The sequence below is a fragment of the Sinocyclocheilus rhinocerous genome, unplaced genomic scaffold (assembly GCF_001515625.1).
Source record: "Sinocyclocheilus rhinocerous isolate Xijiao unplaced genomic scaffold, SAMN03320098_v1.1 scaffold503, whole genome shotgun sequence".
NCBI classification, from domain to species: domain Eukaryota; kingdom Metazoa; phylum Chordata; class Actinopteri; order Cypriniformes; family Cyprinidae; genus Sinocyclocheilus; species Sinocyclocheilus rhinocerous.
The window spans coordinates 956,684-973,025 of record NW_015643185.1 but is presented as its reverse complement, the minus strand read 5'-3'; the positions used below and the strand labels follow the sequence as shown (position 1 = coordinate 973,025).

The 16,342-nt window shown below is 37.0% G+C and overlaps 1 protein-coding gene across 5 annotated transcripts in view; it reads left to right on the top strand.

The window, feature by feature from the left end:
• Nucleotides 1–16,342, top strand: part of LOC107757136 (protein phosphatase 1A-like) — a 35,421-nt gene that overhangs the window by 360 nt on the left and 18,719 nt on the right. For 2 of the 5 annotated variants that reach the window (XM_016574531.1, XM_016574530.1), the window contains exons 2-5: nucleotides 2,003–2,874; nucleotides 3,679–3,796; nucleotides 3,893–4,004; nucleotides 5,537–5,594. In XM_016574531.1, coding sequence (XP_016430017.1) covers nucleotides 2,020–2,874; nucleotides 3,679–3,796; nucleotides 3,893–4,004; nucleotides 5,537–5,594 — 1,143 coding nt within the window. In that variant the 5' untranslated portion in view covers nucleotides 2,003–2,019. Of the gene's footprint in view, nucleotides 1–2,002; nucleotides 2,875–3,678; nucleotides 3,797–3,892; nucleotides 4,005–5,536; nucleotides 5,595–6,519; nucleotides 6,810–7,924; nucleotides 8,048–14,148; nucleotides 14,231–16,342 lie in introns of those variants that run through there. The other 3 variants (XM_016574532.1, XM_016574533.1, XM_016574534.1) reach the window with 3 other exon arrangements.

The window sequence follows — 16,342 nt, the reverse complement described above, 5'->3', positions numbered from 1 at the left end:
AGCTTGTTAGCATGTAGGCTAAGGGAGTAGGCGGGTGTTGTGTGAGCTCGGTGGGTTAATCTGTCGTATGTGGCCGTCGCATGGTGCGCTGAGGGCCGCGGGTCTGACAACACAAGCCCGAGGCTTCACATGGGCCTTTCGTTAGCATTTAGCTTGCTAGATTGTCTGACCTCAAACCTTAACAGTGGGTATCTGCCAGACTCTTAACTCATTATATTTCCCAATTACATCCACTAACCCATTTCACGTTGTCTGAATGTTTCAGTCAAACTGAAGGGACCCAAACGTCAGTGTTAGCATGGAGCTAGCGTGCTAACAGGCTCCCTACACCATGACGTAATGCGGAATAGAGGCGCGTGAACAAGCGGCATGTCTGCACGCGCAGACTTTCAGTTCACTGCTGTTCAGCACTAACAAGGGCAAAGAACATTGATTGCTGATATCTCACTGTAAAACGCGAATGTACTCTAGCAGTAAATCCAGTCTGCAGCAAACAAATACAGGGTTCAAGGCTTGGGTTTTATAAATTGCACTGGTTTTGTGTTCAGAGTGAGCTGTGATAGATGTGAGTGGTGAACAATGGTGAGAATGCATCGGTAACGTTACTTCTCTATTTTTAGTATAGGAGTGAGTGTGTAGTGTGCGTAGCAGTGCGTTAGCTGATAGCCATACATGGCTGGGAACCCGCTGTATGTGCGTTTGCCTGCCTTTGTGTGTGTGTGTTTACATTTGTTTCTTGTGCGTGTTGGCATGCCATAGTTTATTTCTGAAGTGACCACTAGCATGACAAGACTTCTGTAGTTTCGGTCATCATGAATTATAAATAGTGGTCTTGTGCTGGGTGTGTGTGTTTACGCTTGATTCGGGTTAGCATTAAACTTCCCATTAAATGTTTTACATGTTCAAGTAAACAATTGTTTTAAGTCGACATGAAATGAAAATGAACCCTTAATGCATAATCCTCAGGCGAACAACAGACTTGTCTCTGGTGACGTATGTCAGGCTTCTCCAATCATTTAGTCCGCTGAAACCCCGCCCCTTTTGTACAACTGACTGCATGCTGGCATTCAGATATGTCTTCATCAATCAACAACCAGTGAATAGAATCAATTCCCCCCTACATATTTTTTCTGTAATCCATTTCACTCAATTACCTAATTGTAATCCATTTAATTAATTACCTCAAATCTGTTACTACTCCTGTTTCGTTGTAACTTTAATGTCATCTTAAGATGAGTAGGCAACGTAAATTTTTCCTGTTCTTATTTGGATTGAAAACCTAAATTAAATTGGCTTTAATTTTTGCATATAAGAACTACACTATATAACTATTTTTTGTATTTTGCTTATTCTGCTGAGATTAAAAAGTTGTATTGTTAAACATTTACTTGTTGCAATTTCATACAGTGTTTTAAAACTTGAACAGGGTTATTGAACTGTGCAATTGATGGGTGGGAGAGTCAGTTTACTTTAAAGTTGAAGTATATAATTTGTGTACCGCAAGTGTCACCAAACAGAATTGTCTTTCATTGTTGAGACAAACATGTCATCCTGCGCTAGGGCTGCATGATTTTGGGGGGGAAAAATATAATTTGTAATAAAAATGGTGACTGTAATTTAAAATGTGATAAAAAAAATTTTTTAAAAACTGTTTGCGGGGATGCACACCCCTAACCCCGCCCCGCCCCCGATGTCATCGTCCATCACGATGTTTCACTGTAGACATCGTCCGATGCCAATTTGGTAGACATCGCCCAACCCTAGTAGGTAACAGGTATCGAAATTGAAGGTTTTTGAGAATTGTGAAATTTTTACTGGTATTGACTACTGAAATTTAGTACCATGACAACCCTATACAGAATTAATTTTTCGATGAATCGTGCAGCCATATATCTGGCCCAGCTGGGATGCAAATCTCAAATATTTTGGTGCTGTAAGTGGCATATAAATGAAACACAATTTTTTTTATATTGCTCATCATTCTCAAACTTTTCTGTACTAGATTTCTAAGCCGCAGAGATGGGTGCGTTTCTGGATAAGCCAAAGATGGAGAAGCACAACACTCATGGTGAAGGCAACGGCCTGTGCTACGGCCTGAGCAGCATGCAGGGCTGGCGTGTAGAGATGGAGGATGCGCATACCGCTGTCATTGGTCTGCCCAATGGCTTGGACCCCTGGTCGTTCTTTGCTGTTTACGACGGGCATGCAGGATCGCAGGTGGCACGTTACTGCTGCGAGCACCTCCTGGAGCACATCACCAGCAACCCTGAGTTCCAGGGTGGAGGCGGAGGAGGGGGTCCAGCTGTGGAGCCCAGCGTAGACAGCGTGAAATCTGGAATCCGTACTGGTTTCCTGCAGATCGACGATCACATGCGGCAGATCTCGGAGAAGAAACACGGTGGTGCCGACCACAGTGGCTCGACCGCCGTTGGTGTGATGATCTCACCCCGCCACATCTACTTTATCAACTGCGGAGACTCGAGGGGTTTGCTGAGCCGCGGAGGGGCTGTGCACTTCTTCACACAGGACCACAAACCCAGCAACCCTTTGGAGAAGGAGAGGATCCAGAACGCTGGAGGATCTGTGATGATCCAGCGCGTCAATGGGTCCCTGGCGGTGTCCAGGGCTCTGGGGGACTTTGACTATAAGTGTGTGCATGGTAAGGGTCCCACGGAGCAGCTGGTGTCGCCGGAGCCTGAGGTGTATGCTATCGAGCGGTCGGAGGTGGAGGATGAGTTTATTGTTCTTGCTTGTGACGGGATCTGGGATGTGATGGCCAATGAGGAGCTGTGTGATTTTGTTCGTTCACGACTGGAGGTGACTGATGATCTGGAGAGGGTCTGCAATGAAATTGTGGATACCTGTTTGTATAAGGTGAGTATAAACTATCAGATTAATGCTTTTGTCTATTAAAAATACAATGAAAATGTAAAATCACAGTCTGGAGATAAATCACACTTGTTGATAGTTTACAAGTTTGTTTCAAAAGTTTGGGGGTCAGTAAGAATTTAAATTTTTTTTTATTCAGCAAGGATGCATTAAATTGATCAACAGTGACAGTAAAGTGACTTGCTACAAAAATGATAATTTGTTACAAAAACTTTGTATTCAGCAAAGCATCCCTGAAAAAACAAAGCATCCCTTTCACAAAAATTTCAAGCAGCAATGTTTTCAACATTGATGATAATAATGAGAAATGTTTCTTGAGCACCAAATCAACATATTAAAATGGTTTCTGAAGGATTATGACACACTGAAGACTGGAGTAATGGCTACTGAAAATTCAGCTTTAACATCACAGAACTGATTTTTTTTTTTAAATATGTTTAATAGAAAACTGTTAATTTTTTTGTTTTTTCACAATATTACTATTTTATTTTTTATTGAGGCATCTCTGTTTTTAATTTAAGATGAGGAAAATTCGTGAAGTTTAGCTTGATGAAAACAAATGTTGTAATGGATGATTTTTATTTTTTAAATTGTGTATAAATTTTTTAGTAGCTTTATCTACTTCACTAGTGCGTAATGAACATATGTAACTCTGTACTAAACATAAGTTGTTTACATTTTTACACTGAGAGAGTGTTCATAACACGATCTTCAAGTGTTTCATTGGTATTAAATTTTGATTTTGGTTTAAATTTTGATGAAACCCTCCCTTCTTCTGTGTTTGGACAGGGAAGTCGTGACAACATGAGTGTTGTGTTGGTGTGTTTTGTTAGTGCACCGAAGGTTTCCCCTGAAGCTATCAAAAGGGAAGCGGAGCTTGATAAATACCTAGAGAGCCGAGTAGAAGGTATGAGCTAACCTTTACAAACCTTCTGCTATTAAATGGAATCGGTAATTCAGCTGAGCCAAACTTAATTAATCTGAATTGTTGTTGATATAACAGAGATCCTGAAGAGGCAGGGGGACGAAGGTGTGCCCGACCTGGTACATGTGATGCGCACGTTAGCATCTGAGAGCATCCCCAACCTACCACCTGGAGGAGAGCTGGCCAGCAAGTGAGTACCACACAATCTCTCCCTCTCTCTTTACTTAAAGTTGCGAAACCTAGTGATCTGTCAGTCCAACATTTTGTGAACCATTTATAGTTTTTAGTCACGTGACTGGCTCGAAGACCTGGCAGGCAAAACATCCATAGAACTGCAGCACAAGCCCGTCAATTTTCTATCTGTTCCAATCCCAAAATATTTAGACCAGCTCTCAAAAGAATAAAACAAAGATATGTGAACTTAATGCAAATTTTGGCCATTAGCAATCTATAAAAAAGCCCCCGCCGCAATATTTCAGTCACTAAAAACACCGCACATTCTAAAATGTTTAATGTGAAAACACTTAAAGTGCCTTTAAAACAGTGATATTAAAAGATCAAATTCAGTACACACCTTATTGAAGATGCGTGCTTTATGCAGGCAAGCAAATGAGCCCGGAATATGAAAGCGGAAAAATTGAAATCGCATCATATGACCCCTTTAAGAAACATTTCTTATTATTTATGTTGAAAACAGTACAATATTTTTGTGGAAACCATGATACATTGATAAAAAAAAACAAAAAAACATTTGCTGTCTTTTTTGAAGCTGCCAGCGTTTGTTTTACATTTATAATCCTATGGAGTAAACGGTGTTTTCAAAAAAGTCCTGAGCGCTTTTTTAAACGCCACCACTGACATCTTTTTCTGCAGCTCGCAACGTCTTTTCCAAGTTGAAGAAATTTCAACTTTTCTGAAAAAAACATCCTACGTCAGGCGCCTTTTTGACTGCTGACCTATGACAAGCGAGTAGCGAGACCAGTCATTTCCATAACATAAAAAAAATGGAGAAGGTGCCCAAAGGTAGACTTATCGTACTAGTTTAGACTTTTGTTTAGTCTAAAATATTCTGCAAACCATGCATCATCCAACTGGAGCTCCTGGACTAAATTGTTGTAAGCACCATACTGTTTCCTTCCCCGTATAACATCGTTGTGAACCGACATTCTCCTCCCCGTTAACTTGAAAAGCCAACGCTAGAGCCAACTTCCTCTTTCTCAACATTTCTGCACCACACAGCACTAGGCTACTGTTGCAGCTGTTGTTATAGCAACAAAAGACGTCCTCGGCTGCCATTTGTAACCAAAACGCTGCCAGCTTATTTTTTTTTTTACTGAAAAAATGCCCTTGTCAACTTTTTCTTGTCAAAGAAGACACCAAGTGTGAACACGCCCTAAAAGTATAAATTCTTTCCGGGAAAAAATCCTGCTGTTCCAAAACTTTTGAACGGCAGTGTATGTCCATGTCATATTTCACCCCAACATCCAAAATGGTGTAGGTGCACTCTTGAGTTCAGAAAAATGCTCTCCAAGCCAACCAGACTCTGACATCAAAGAGACTTGGTCTGCGCCAACAGCTCTCTAGTTGCTGCTCTTGAAGAATCGCATATAAAGTTCCATTTTGCTTTTAATGAGGCAGCTCAGTAGGTTTTGCAAAAGAGGTGATGCTTCTTTCCCTGTTTCTTCTCTCAAAAACTCATACCTGTCTCTGTGTTTGTCATAGGCGGAGTGTAATTGAAGCAGTATACAACAAACTTAACCCATACAGGAACGAGGATACAGTGAGTACATCAGCTTGACCCTGTGTGGGTATAAATGCTGGGAAGTTTGCTTGCATGGTTTTTGTTGTGCTGTAGAATTCAGTCGCATTGCACGAATTTGTTGTTTGTCACCTTCTTAAGTGTTCCAGACTTTTGTTTTTTCATTTGTGCATGTTTCCATTCTGTTCCATATTATCTGCTCTCATCTGACAGTGCTGGATAGGCTGAGCTGTGCTTTGGAAAGGGTTTTGGTTGAGTGCAGGGTGGAACCCCTCAAATTTGTTGAGCAAACCGATTTTACATTTAAAAGAAAAACTTAAATGTTGATTGAATAATTTGTCATGGATTGATTGGATGATTATAGCTCTCTTGATTCAGAACAGTTCTTCATCTGAAAAGAACTTAAGACGTGATGGTAACGTATAGGGTTGTCAGAGTACCAAATTTCAATAGTCAATACTAGTAAAATTTGACAATTCTCAAATAGTGCCAATTTCAATACCATAGAATTTTTTTTTTAATCTAACACTTTATTTAAAAAGATAAATGCAATATAAATATTAGCATTAAAAATTAAAACCGTGACATGTAGTCTTTAGTTCATGTAGTCAAGTTTTGTCATTTTTAAAGTTTTTACAGTAATTACTTTAAAGTAAAGGACAAGCAATAGAAATAATAAAACTAGACAAGCATTTTGACCAAGAAGTGCATTTTAATGTTTATGAACATAGCTGCATTTTACCATGACATGTGATTGCTCTTTACAATGTGGCATTTTAAAGGATTGTTTTTTATTTTTGTTTTGTTTTGTCTTTTTTTTTTTTTTATATTTACTTTCTAATTATACTTTTGGCATCCCTAGTGGCACGTGCGTGATTTTATTTATTTTTTTATTTTTTTAAATACAAATCCTCTGTATGTATCCATTTTTTTTTGTTTCATATAGACTGGATTGTTAGTGTGTTAGAAAATCAGGCAGCTTGGATGCTCTTTACTTCAGCATTCAGCACTTGATTCTGATGCTTTTCATGACTACCAGCCTTGACCTGCCACACCTCAGGCTGTTCTTCCAGTTAGTCACATGTATTTTACAAACCAGTTCAAGCCTTCCCAAAATAACAGTGGAACAATTCATTGGTTTGTCATTTTCCTTTCCTTCATATTTATTAAATAATTTGTTCATGTTATATTCATGTTATATTTATGTTTATAAGGGGCAGTTCAGCCTCAATCCATTCTTTCAAGTAAAAGTTGTAAACCGCAGTATTTACCTACTTAAACAATACCATTCAAAAGTTTGGAATCAGTCATATTTATTAAATAATTTGTTCATGTTATATTCATGTTATATTTATGTTTATAAGGGGCAGTTCAGCCTCAATCCAAGGAACCATTCTTTCAAGTAAAAGTTGTAAACCGCAGTATTTACCTACTTAAACACTACCATTCAAAAGTTTGGAATCAGCAAGATTTGAAGGAAAGAAAGAAAGACATTAACATTGTTTTATAAAATCTATTTCAAATAAATGCTGTTCTTTTAAACTTTCTATTAATAAAAGAATCCATTCATTGTTTCCACAAAAATATTAAGCATCATAACTGTTTTCAACATAGATAAGAAATGTTTCTTGAGCACCAAATCAGCAATGATTTCTGAAGGATCATGTGACACTGAAGACTGGAGTAATGACTGCTAAAATTTCAGCTTCACCATCACAGGAATGAATAACATTTATTTTAAATGTTAATAATATGACAATGTTGCTGTTTTACTCTATTTTCAAACGATCAAATAAATACAGCCTTGCTGAGCAACATCTTTCCAAAAAAAAACTTACAGACTCTAAACTTTTGAATGGTAGTTTATAGAATCAGTGAAATTGTTGCAAATCATAACTATGTAATTTATTGCTCAACCTTAATTTTATGTAATAAATGCCTACCTTTAGGCATCACAGACACTAGTTTAATTGTTTAATATTTAAAAAACTAATCCTGCATTCTACATGTTTATCTGTAGTATGTCTCAAGTCTGTTCATCCTTTATCTCTGGAGGTCGCCATTCTGACCAAATGAGCGATGCACCTCAAAATCCCCAAATAGCGTGTTGGCACACAAACAACATCAAGTGCTGTAATTTCTGTCATTTGCAATCAGCGCATCAGTTTGGCCATTTTAACCCAAGATTTGGATCCCTCCATCATTTCCATCAACATTTCCTAGAATCCTCCTTGATTTAGCTTCACCTGTGTTTCATTCTGTGTCTCACACAAACATGCATTTTCCTGAGTGGTTGGCGGTTGGAGCTTGGCGGGATCTCACAAGCTGCTCTCCTCCTCTCTCCATTCAAGGACTCTGCATCCACGGATGACATGTGGTAGCCCTGCCCCTTTAAACACTGCACAGAGTTTACAACCCTCCAGTACCCTGCACAACAACCTTTCCTACAGGACCCGGCACCAGAACCCTGTAAGAGGATGCATGTTTGATCCACCAAACTATTTCCATAGTGCAAGTTTTGTATGTGTGTGTGTGTGCGCGTGCATGTGAGAGTCTATTACCTGATGCGCTAACCCTGATTATCTTTTATCATCAACACTAGGACTCTTCTCTACAGTGTTCTGCACTACTGCAGCTCTTGATTTGTTTTTTAAGATTAAGTTGGTCTGGGAGCATCTTAAAGAATCTCCTGCACTTGCTGGAAAAAAAAGGAATTGTTAAGTACTACTCCAAACTGGGACAGGCCCTATTAAGTGTGTTTATGTATGTGTCTGGTTGTCAGTGCATATGGTCTGAATGGATGTGTGCGATTGCATGTTTATTGTGCTTAAAATTATGTGGGTTTAATGGGGGATATTTAGGCTTTTGACACAAATATATAAGGCTTTAGCTATAGCGCTCAATCACCCATCTGCACTGCTGAGACAGTGAGGAGTGAATGCTTTCTGAGATTAACACTCAGCTCTCAGATTTTTCTTCGACATAAACCATTCGCTTCATCTCGTGTTGATTTATGTTATCGGTTTCTTATTTTTTGGATGTGGTGATTTTTCTTTCCCTCTCTCTCTTCAAAGAACAAATACAGTGTGATGCAGTGAGCAGACCTGGTTTAGGCCAGAGCCTGCATGTGTTCCTCTGACCAATAGGGAGCGCAACAGAGTACTGTTTGCTGCTAAAGTGTGTGATTGAATAATTTGTTCATTCATTTGAATGCTCTTAGTTGATATTCTCCTACACCTTTCCCCCCAATGCTGTATGTAACGTAGTTCTGAATTAATTTAATAGTATTCTTTCAGAGAGATTGTCACTTCTTCATTTGTCCTTGGTTGTCTAAAACGTGACATGGTAAAATCACCCCCTTTGTCCTTACCGGATGTGGTGATTTTTCTTTCCCTCTCTCTCTTCAAAGAACAAATACAGTGTGATGCAGTGAGCAGACCTGGTTTAGGCCAGAGCCTGCATGTGTTCCTCTGACCAATAGGGAGCGCAACAGAGTACTGTTTGCTGCTAAAGTGTGTGATTGAATAATTTGTTCATTCATTTGAATGCTCTTAGTTGATATTCTCCTACACCTTTCCCCCCAATGCTGTATGTAACGTAGTTCTGAATTAATTTAATAGTATTCTTTCAGAGAGATTGTCACTTGTTCATTTGTCCTGATTGTCTGAAACGTGACATGGTAAAATCACCCCCTTTGTCCTTACCTTCCCAAACTAAATTTTATGTATGGCATAGATTATATGAACAGGAATTCCCTTGCATCTGATAAATATAAATGAGCTTTTTAGTCTAAGTCCGTATATTGGCATACTGAAAAAAGGGTAGGTAAAATGATCATTTCTTTCGGTCTTTTTCGTGAACCTCACAGGGTGATTTATTAAACTAATATTGTAACAAAATGACAATCTAACAGTGTATAGCTAATGTAAACGGAAAAATCTCCCTGTATCCTCTATGCTTTTGGCTTGTGGTATTTTGTTTGTGGAATGGTGAGCTGTGTGTTTTCCCCAGTGGAAGCTGGAATGTTGTGTAACAGGAGGATTTACGAAATGAATCTAAAATTAACAGGATGTTTTAGGATGGTCTTAGAGGCCAGGATATGTTCATGTGTCTTTAAGCTTTTTTTGCAAGCTGCGTGGAATCACTCTTAATAGGATACTGTTGGATTGCTTAACCCCCAGTTTGGTTTTATATGGCTTAAAAGTAATTAACAAATTACGTGACTCGTGGACTGCTATTATACAGATTCTCCTTCTTTGTTTGTAAGACGCCCAGATGCTTTTTAGATCAGAAATACAGAATTTGTAGTTGCAAGATGGTCATAACCACAGGTCTATTAAGTGGGGAGAGGTTATGTAATGATTTACAGTGAAACATACAAGCCCAGTTATAGATGATGGAGATGTTTATGAATGTGTTTTTACTAAGTTAAGTCTTGTCACTGAAGTTGACAAGGGCATTTTACAAGGAATTTAAATGACGCATAAACCATTGCATTTGTTAATTGCGCATAGACTTGCTATCTTTTGCTAAATATGCGTCACAAACCTTTAGATGACCCCTATTTTAGGTTTAGGCTCTGAAATCCTATTTCTGTGGTCTCTAGCTCTATAGTGTTAGCGTGGTAGCTAATTTCAGTTGATTTATTCAGACCTGCCTTCTAATGTATAAACCCAAGTGATTAATGCAGCCTTAATGCCTCCTGCAAAACTCCACCCCCAAACCCTTGGGCTTAACTCGAATATTACAGAGCTCTGTACAGAAACACACCACAATTTTGTGCTAAAGGGAACTCAATTTTATAGCACGGTGTGTAATTCAGTGGTTCGCCCTCACACATTCTCATAGACACACGTATGGTATTTTACTCTCGTGAAATCCCACCTCCTACCCCAACAGGATTATTTTTGCTGATTTCAGTCATCTGCTGTCCTCATAAGCTAAGCTATTTTTGTTAAACAATTGATATGTATATTTGTATTCATTTATAAACATGTACAAAAAATGAAGTGAATAATCAAGGATAATCTCTTTTCCCTGTAACCCACTGGTCATCCTCTAACTGTTCCACTGTCCATTTTTGTTGTTTTAATCTTTTCAGACTGGAAATAAACCTATTTTATTTGAAAAAAAATATATAAAAATAAAAATTGTGTGCAGTTATTTTATTTTAGTTTTATGTTGCCTTTTCTACAAAAAGGGCTGTTTTATGTTGTTTTGATGTCACAATTAAATATTATGAAATTACAGCTCACAATGAAAGAAGGATATGCTTAATAGAAATTCTGCAAAAGGTTTGTTTATATTTGAAAAGCAGTGATTGGGAAATATTCATTACCAGCTTTAATTTAATTGTTTGATTTAATTTTATTTGTTTAAAAAAATGATGAATACTTCAAGGATGCATCAAAAAATTATCAATGCAATTGATCAAAATTGACAGTAAAGAAATTTAAAAGACTATTTCAAATAAATTGTTCTTTAACTTTATATTTATCAAAGAATCCTGAAAAACGAAATGTAGCATGGTTTCACAAAAATATTAAGTTGCGCAACTGTTTTCAACATTATGCAAGAATAAGAATAACAAGAAATGTTTATTGGTATTGTTAGAATAATTTCTGAAGGATCATGTGACACTAAAGACTGGAGTAATGGCTGCTGAAAATTCAGCTTGGCCTTCACAGGAATAAATTACATTTACAAATATTTTAAATATACTACCATTATTCTTAACTGTAATTAAATTTCACAGTATTACTGTTTTTACTGCGTTTTGATCCAATAAATGCAAGCCTTGGTGAACATCTGCTTCAGGGACTTATGTCAAACACACACACACACAAACAAAACCTTTCTTCTGTCTTTCAAATCTTTACATTGACCACCAGTATGACCCAAGATTTGTGCTTAGAAGCTTCCGTTAATTCTGTCATCTATAATTAGCTTTTGGGATTCTGAGACCCATAATCTAAAGTAAATAAAAGCAGTTGTAATGTGGCCTTTATTTGTGTTCTGGGATTTAAGGTGGATGTGGCCTCTTGTTTCTGAAGGGAGAGGCCAATAAAAAAATCAAGATGGCTTCAGATGAGATTTAGATGTAGGAAAAAGTGCTCCAATTTATTTAAAATATACTGTTTATTTTCATTTCAGAGCAACAGAGATCCTAAATCTGAGTCATAGTGCTGGCAGCATTTCATTCACATAGTGATATTTTCCCCTTTTATACTTCGGAACCAGCAACGTGATTTGTTATAGCCTGACCACAGTGTCCTTCAGAAGTTATTAAAACACTTTAATTTTACAGCTGAATGGCTGCTCCCTATTTAACAGATTTGTTATTTACCTTGCATATGTTGATGAATTAGTGAGTATTGATGTTTCATTTTGACATCAGTCTTGAAATGGGAAAGCAATTGTGCTTCTTTTGTGCAACATATTTTGCACTTTACAATGGAAAATTAAAAAGGGGGATGGTAGTAGAAAGATTTGCTAGAATTCTTAAAGATTAGTGCTTTGTTTTTAATGATGAGAGACACTTTTTTTATGCATTTCAAAAAAAGTGAGAAACAGGAGTTTACCTTCTCAGCCAAACTTGTAATTGTACTCCCTCTTATCACATGTAGTGTTCCTAATGTATTTGGGTGATCCTTTGTGTCAGTCCATCTACTGTTCTTTTACAGATCTGAAAAGTTCTAATATTTGTCTTTAGGCAGCCAGGTGGGGGCAGTGTGAGTTGGATAAAGGGAAGAGACTATGAAGTGAAGCCATTGTCAAAACCAAAGTCAGTCAGTTTAGAACAAATTACTTAAAATTAAAAAACAGCTCTAGTAAAATGGAAATGGATGATCATTTCTGACTCTCGAAAATCGAATGTTTTTTTTTTAAAGTATCCATAATTGAAAAGTTCTAATTTTTGTCTTTAGGCAGCCAGGTGGGGGCAGTGTGAGTTGGATAAAGGGAAGAGACTATGAAGTGAAGCCATTGTCAAAACAAAAAGTCAGTCAGTTTAGAACAAATTACTTAAAATTAAAAAAGAGCTCTAGTAAAATGGAAATGGATGATCATTTCTGACTCTCGAAAATCGAATGTTTTTTTTTTTAAAGTATCCATAAATCTAACTCTGAAAAAAATTCATTTTATATGTGTACCAGTGAATGCTGCTCAGGTAGATTTTTAATTGTAATTGCAAACATTTACCTAGGATCTAAAAGACAGAAGTGTATTTAAGTGATAGTTTACCCAAAAATTCACCATTTACTCACCCTTATGTCATCCCAAATCTGTTCTGTGGAATGCAAAAGAAGATAATTTGAGAAATGTCTCAGTGTTTTTCCATGTCATAGAAGTCAATGGTATCAGCGGAAAACCTGGACATCATACTCTAAACAACGGATGGTCACACTATCGGACTCTCAAGTCATTCCGAACACAACAAACACACAGAAGAGGCCCATGACAAATGAAAAGTGTTGTAAATGTTTGATATCCTCATCCCATTCGACTAGATGGAATCATAGTCTGAAGTAAAAAAAAAAAAAAAATCGGTCTATACCCATCATACTCTACATGATTTTCTGTGAAATCTGTAAACTCAGACTGTCCAAAATCTGCAGACTGGCTCTGACTTTCGGCAAGTAGTGTCAACTCCTCCAGACTTTAATTCAGCTCAATTCAGGCAAAAATCTTTACAAAAGTCATGTAATGTATTCAGAAAACCAAGTCTGATCAAATAGAAACAAAATGAAGCACACTCAGTCAGGTCAGAACACAACAGCCTGAAGTACTATGCTGAAATTATATAGCCAGAATTTTTCAATGCATATATACAGCATTTTTGTTCACAGTGTAATAATAGCCAGGAGTAGATTGCAGAAAATGAACCTGAAATGATCACTCACCACAGAGGGGTTTACAGCCTCCCTTTTTCCTCTCTCTCAGAGGACTTACAGACACGTTTCAGGCCTGTTGACCTGATGCAGTCTGCCCTCTCGTTGTTTTTCCTGTTATGCTGTATGTGCATGTTTATGTTTGAAAGGGAGAGTTGTATCCCTCTGCTGCAGATGCACGGATTCATCACAGTCATACAAAACAGTTCAGCCTGCCAATAACAGATAGATAATATTGACTCTGCTATTACACTTCTGTCCTCTTTTGCATCTCTTCTTTCATATTCTCTAACACTTCTCTCAACAATTAGCACTCTTTTTCAGCTGTATGCAGTTGTGTGTGTATTTCTCTTTCTCCCTCTGTCATTCTCAGTCACTGGAGAGCACCGCTGTGTGAAACAATGTAGCTAAATGAGCTATTTTCATTAGGACCTTATTAAAAGCTCTTGGGTGAGTTTCTTATACTCCGTAGAGATTTGAGTTTTGTTGGAATTTGCTATATTTATTTCTTTCATAAGATGCACAAGAGATGTACATTTCTCTCCCAGCCAGAGTGTTTTTATTTGTATGCATTTGCTTTGACCGGGTGCTGAGTTTGTATTTTAACCCTCAGCATGCTCTGTTTTGCTCTTCTCAAAATGGCCTGTACATCTCTGTAGTCAATTCTTTCTATTCTTCTCCTCCAGGATCCAGACATCCTTTTCTTCAGAGGTTTCAGCTAGATGCAGCACAAGTCCTCTCCTCTTCTTTCTCCTTTTCCCCTTACTTCTCTCCATTTGTCTGTTTATGCTTCTAAGATTTATGCTTTTTAGAGATGATAACTTTAGAAGATCTCTAGAATGAGCATCCTGTTGTTCAACACGCATGCATGTAGTTTTGCGTCTCTGTGATGGTTGTTTTATGATTTTGCTTAATTTTGACCAGGTTAGTCTCACTGAATATATCATATATGATTCACAATTTTAACCTAAACTTGATAGTGTCTTTCAGTAAGATATATACTGTATGTATTGTATGTACTACCTATCAGAATTTTGGGGTTGGCAAGATTTTTAAATGTTTTTGAAAAAAGTCTCTTAGGCTCACCAAGACTACATTTATTTTAAAAAAAAAAAAAAAAAAAAAACAGTAAAGACAGTACTATTATATTATTACAATTTAAAATAACTGTTTTCTATTTTAAGTGTAATTTAAAATGTTATGTATTTCTGTAATGGCAAAGCTGAATTTTCAGCAGCCTTCAGTGTCACATGATCCTTCAGAAATCATTCTAATATGCTGATTTGGTGCTCAAGAAACATTACTTATTATTATCAATGTTAAAAATGGTTGTTCTGCTTAATATTTTTATGGAAACCGTGCTAAAAAAAATTCAGGATTCTTTGATGAATAGAAAGTTCAAAAGAACAGCATTTATTTGAGATAGAAATCTTTAACACTATAAATGTCTTTACTGTCGCTTTTAACATTTTATTGGATCCTTGCTAAATTTCATTTCTTTAAAAAAATCTTACTGACCCCAAAATTTTGAACGGTAGTGTATATATCGTTCTCCATCAGAGGTGAATCCTTAAAGCTTTCTAAATTAAAAAAGGCATTATTTTATGGTAAAACTACCAAAAAGGTGTGCACATCTCACAAACCCAGCATAGGGCTCAGGTGCAGGACAAAAAAGGGCAAACATAAGCAAAAAACAAACTAAATGTCCGCACACTAACTGCTCCAAAATACTTTATTAAAACTCGTACAGTATTTTGACCATCAGATCTTCATCTGGAGCAGTTATATCAGTGTGCGAACATTTCGTTTGTTTTTTGTTTATTATTTCATGGTACACATACTATGATTTGTACCATGAAAACAACAAAAAAATCCTCTTTATAATGATTTACCCTCTCTATGAAGTGTGGAACAGCCCTTTTATTGCATCTAATGTGCAAAAAGTATACATAAATCTGGGAACAATGATGCATAGACCATGAAACAAGGTCGACAGGCAGACTACTGCCGAGTTTAATAGCAGGCAGTTGGTATGATGCTGCCTCATGTTGTTGTATTGAGAGCACACGGCACCACAGTTCATCAGAGAAGAGACGTGGGGCTTCTGAAGGGACCAGTCCACAGTGAAACTCTTTAGAGAGCTTCTCAATGGTGCTGATGGTACTGATTACCTCAGGGGGACTTAGTTACTATACCACGAACCAGGATGGCCACAGATGGATCCAGCTGTGTGATTTTATAACTCAGCTAAAGCAGTGGATGGCCGTCATGTTGATTCAGGTTTTTTGTTCCTTTCTAAACTCAAAGTGCAGATGGAGACTGACTCACACTGTTCCAGTTTCTCATTTTAAGTCATATTCTGATTTAAAGGCCACTGATTTTTAAGACATGATGGGACTAAACGTACTTGACCTGCCATTAGATTACAAAGAAAAAGTAACAGCGTGTTCAACAACATCACACAGGCTTGTTGTCTTTTATATATTTTAAATCATTTTAAGTAATTTACCTCATATTTCACTAATTTTCTGTCACAACTATCTCAGAAATGGTTAAGTAATAATTGTTTGGGATTTTTAATAATTTCCTTCATTTTAAAAGGTCCTTAATGTTTTGTAACACTGGAAAAACTGGCTACTGTTTTTAATACATTTATTAACTTGTAATAAGCAAAATATGGTGCTGGTAAGAATTTATTAGTCTCAATTCTTCAGTTTATCGAAGTGAATGCTAGGTTTATCAATATTTATGATAATATTTGACTTTTTTTGACTATTTTATTCTGAAATTCTTGATCCATATTAACTGATGTGAAAGAAAAAACACTATTTGTTAGAAAATAGAAGCAGGAGAAACAAAATACTTCTAAACATGTTTCAT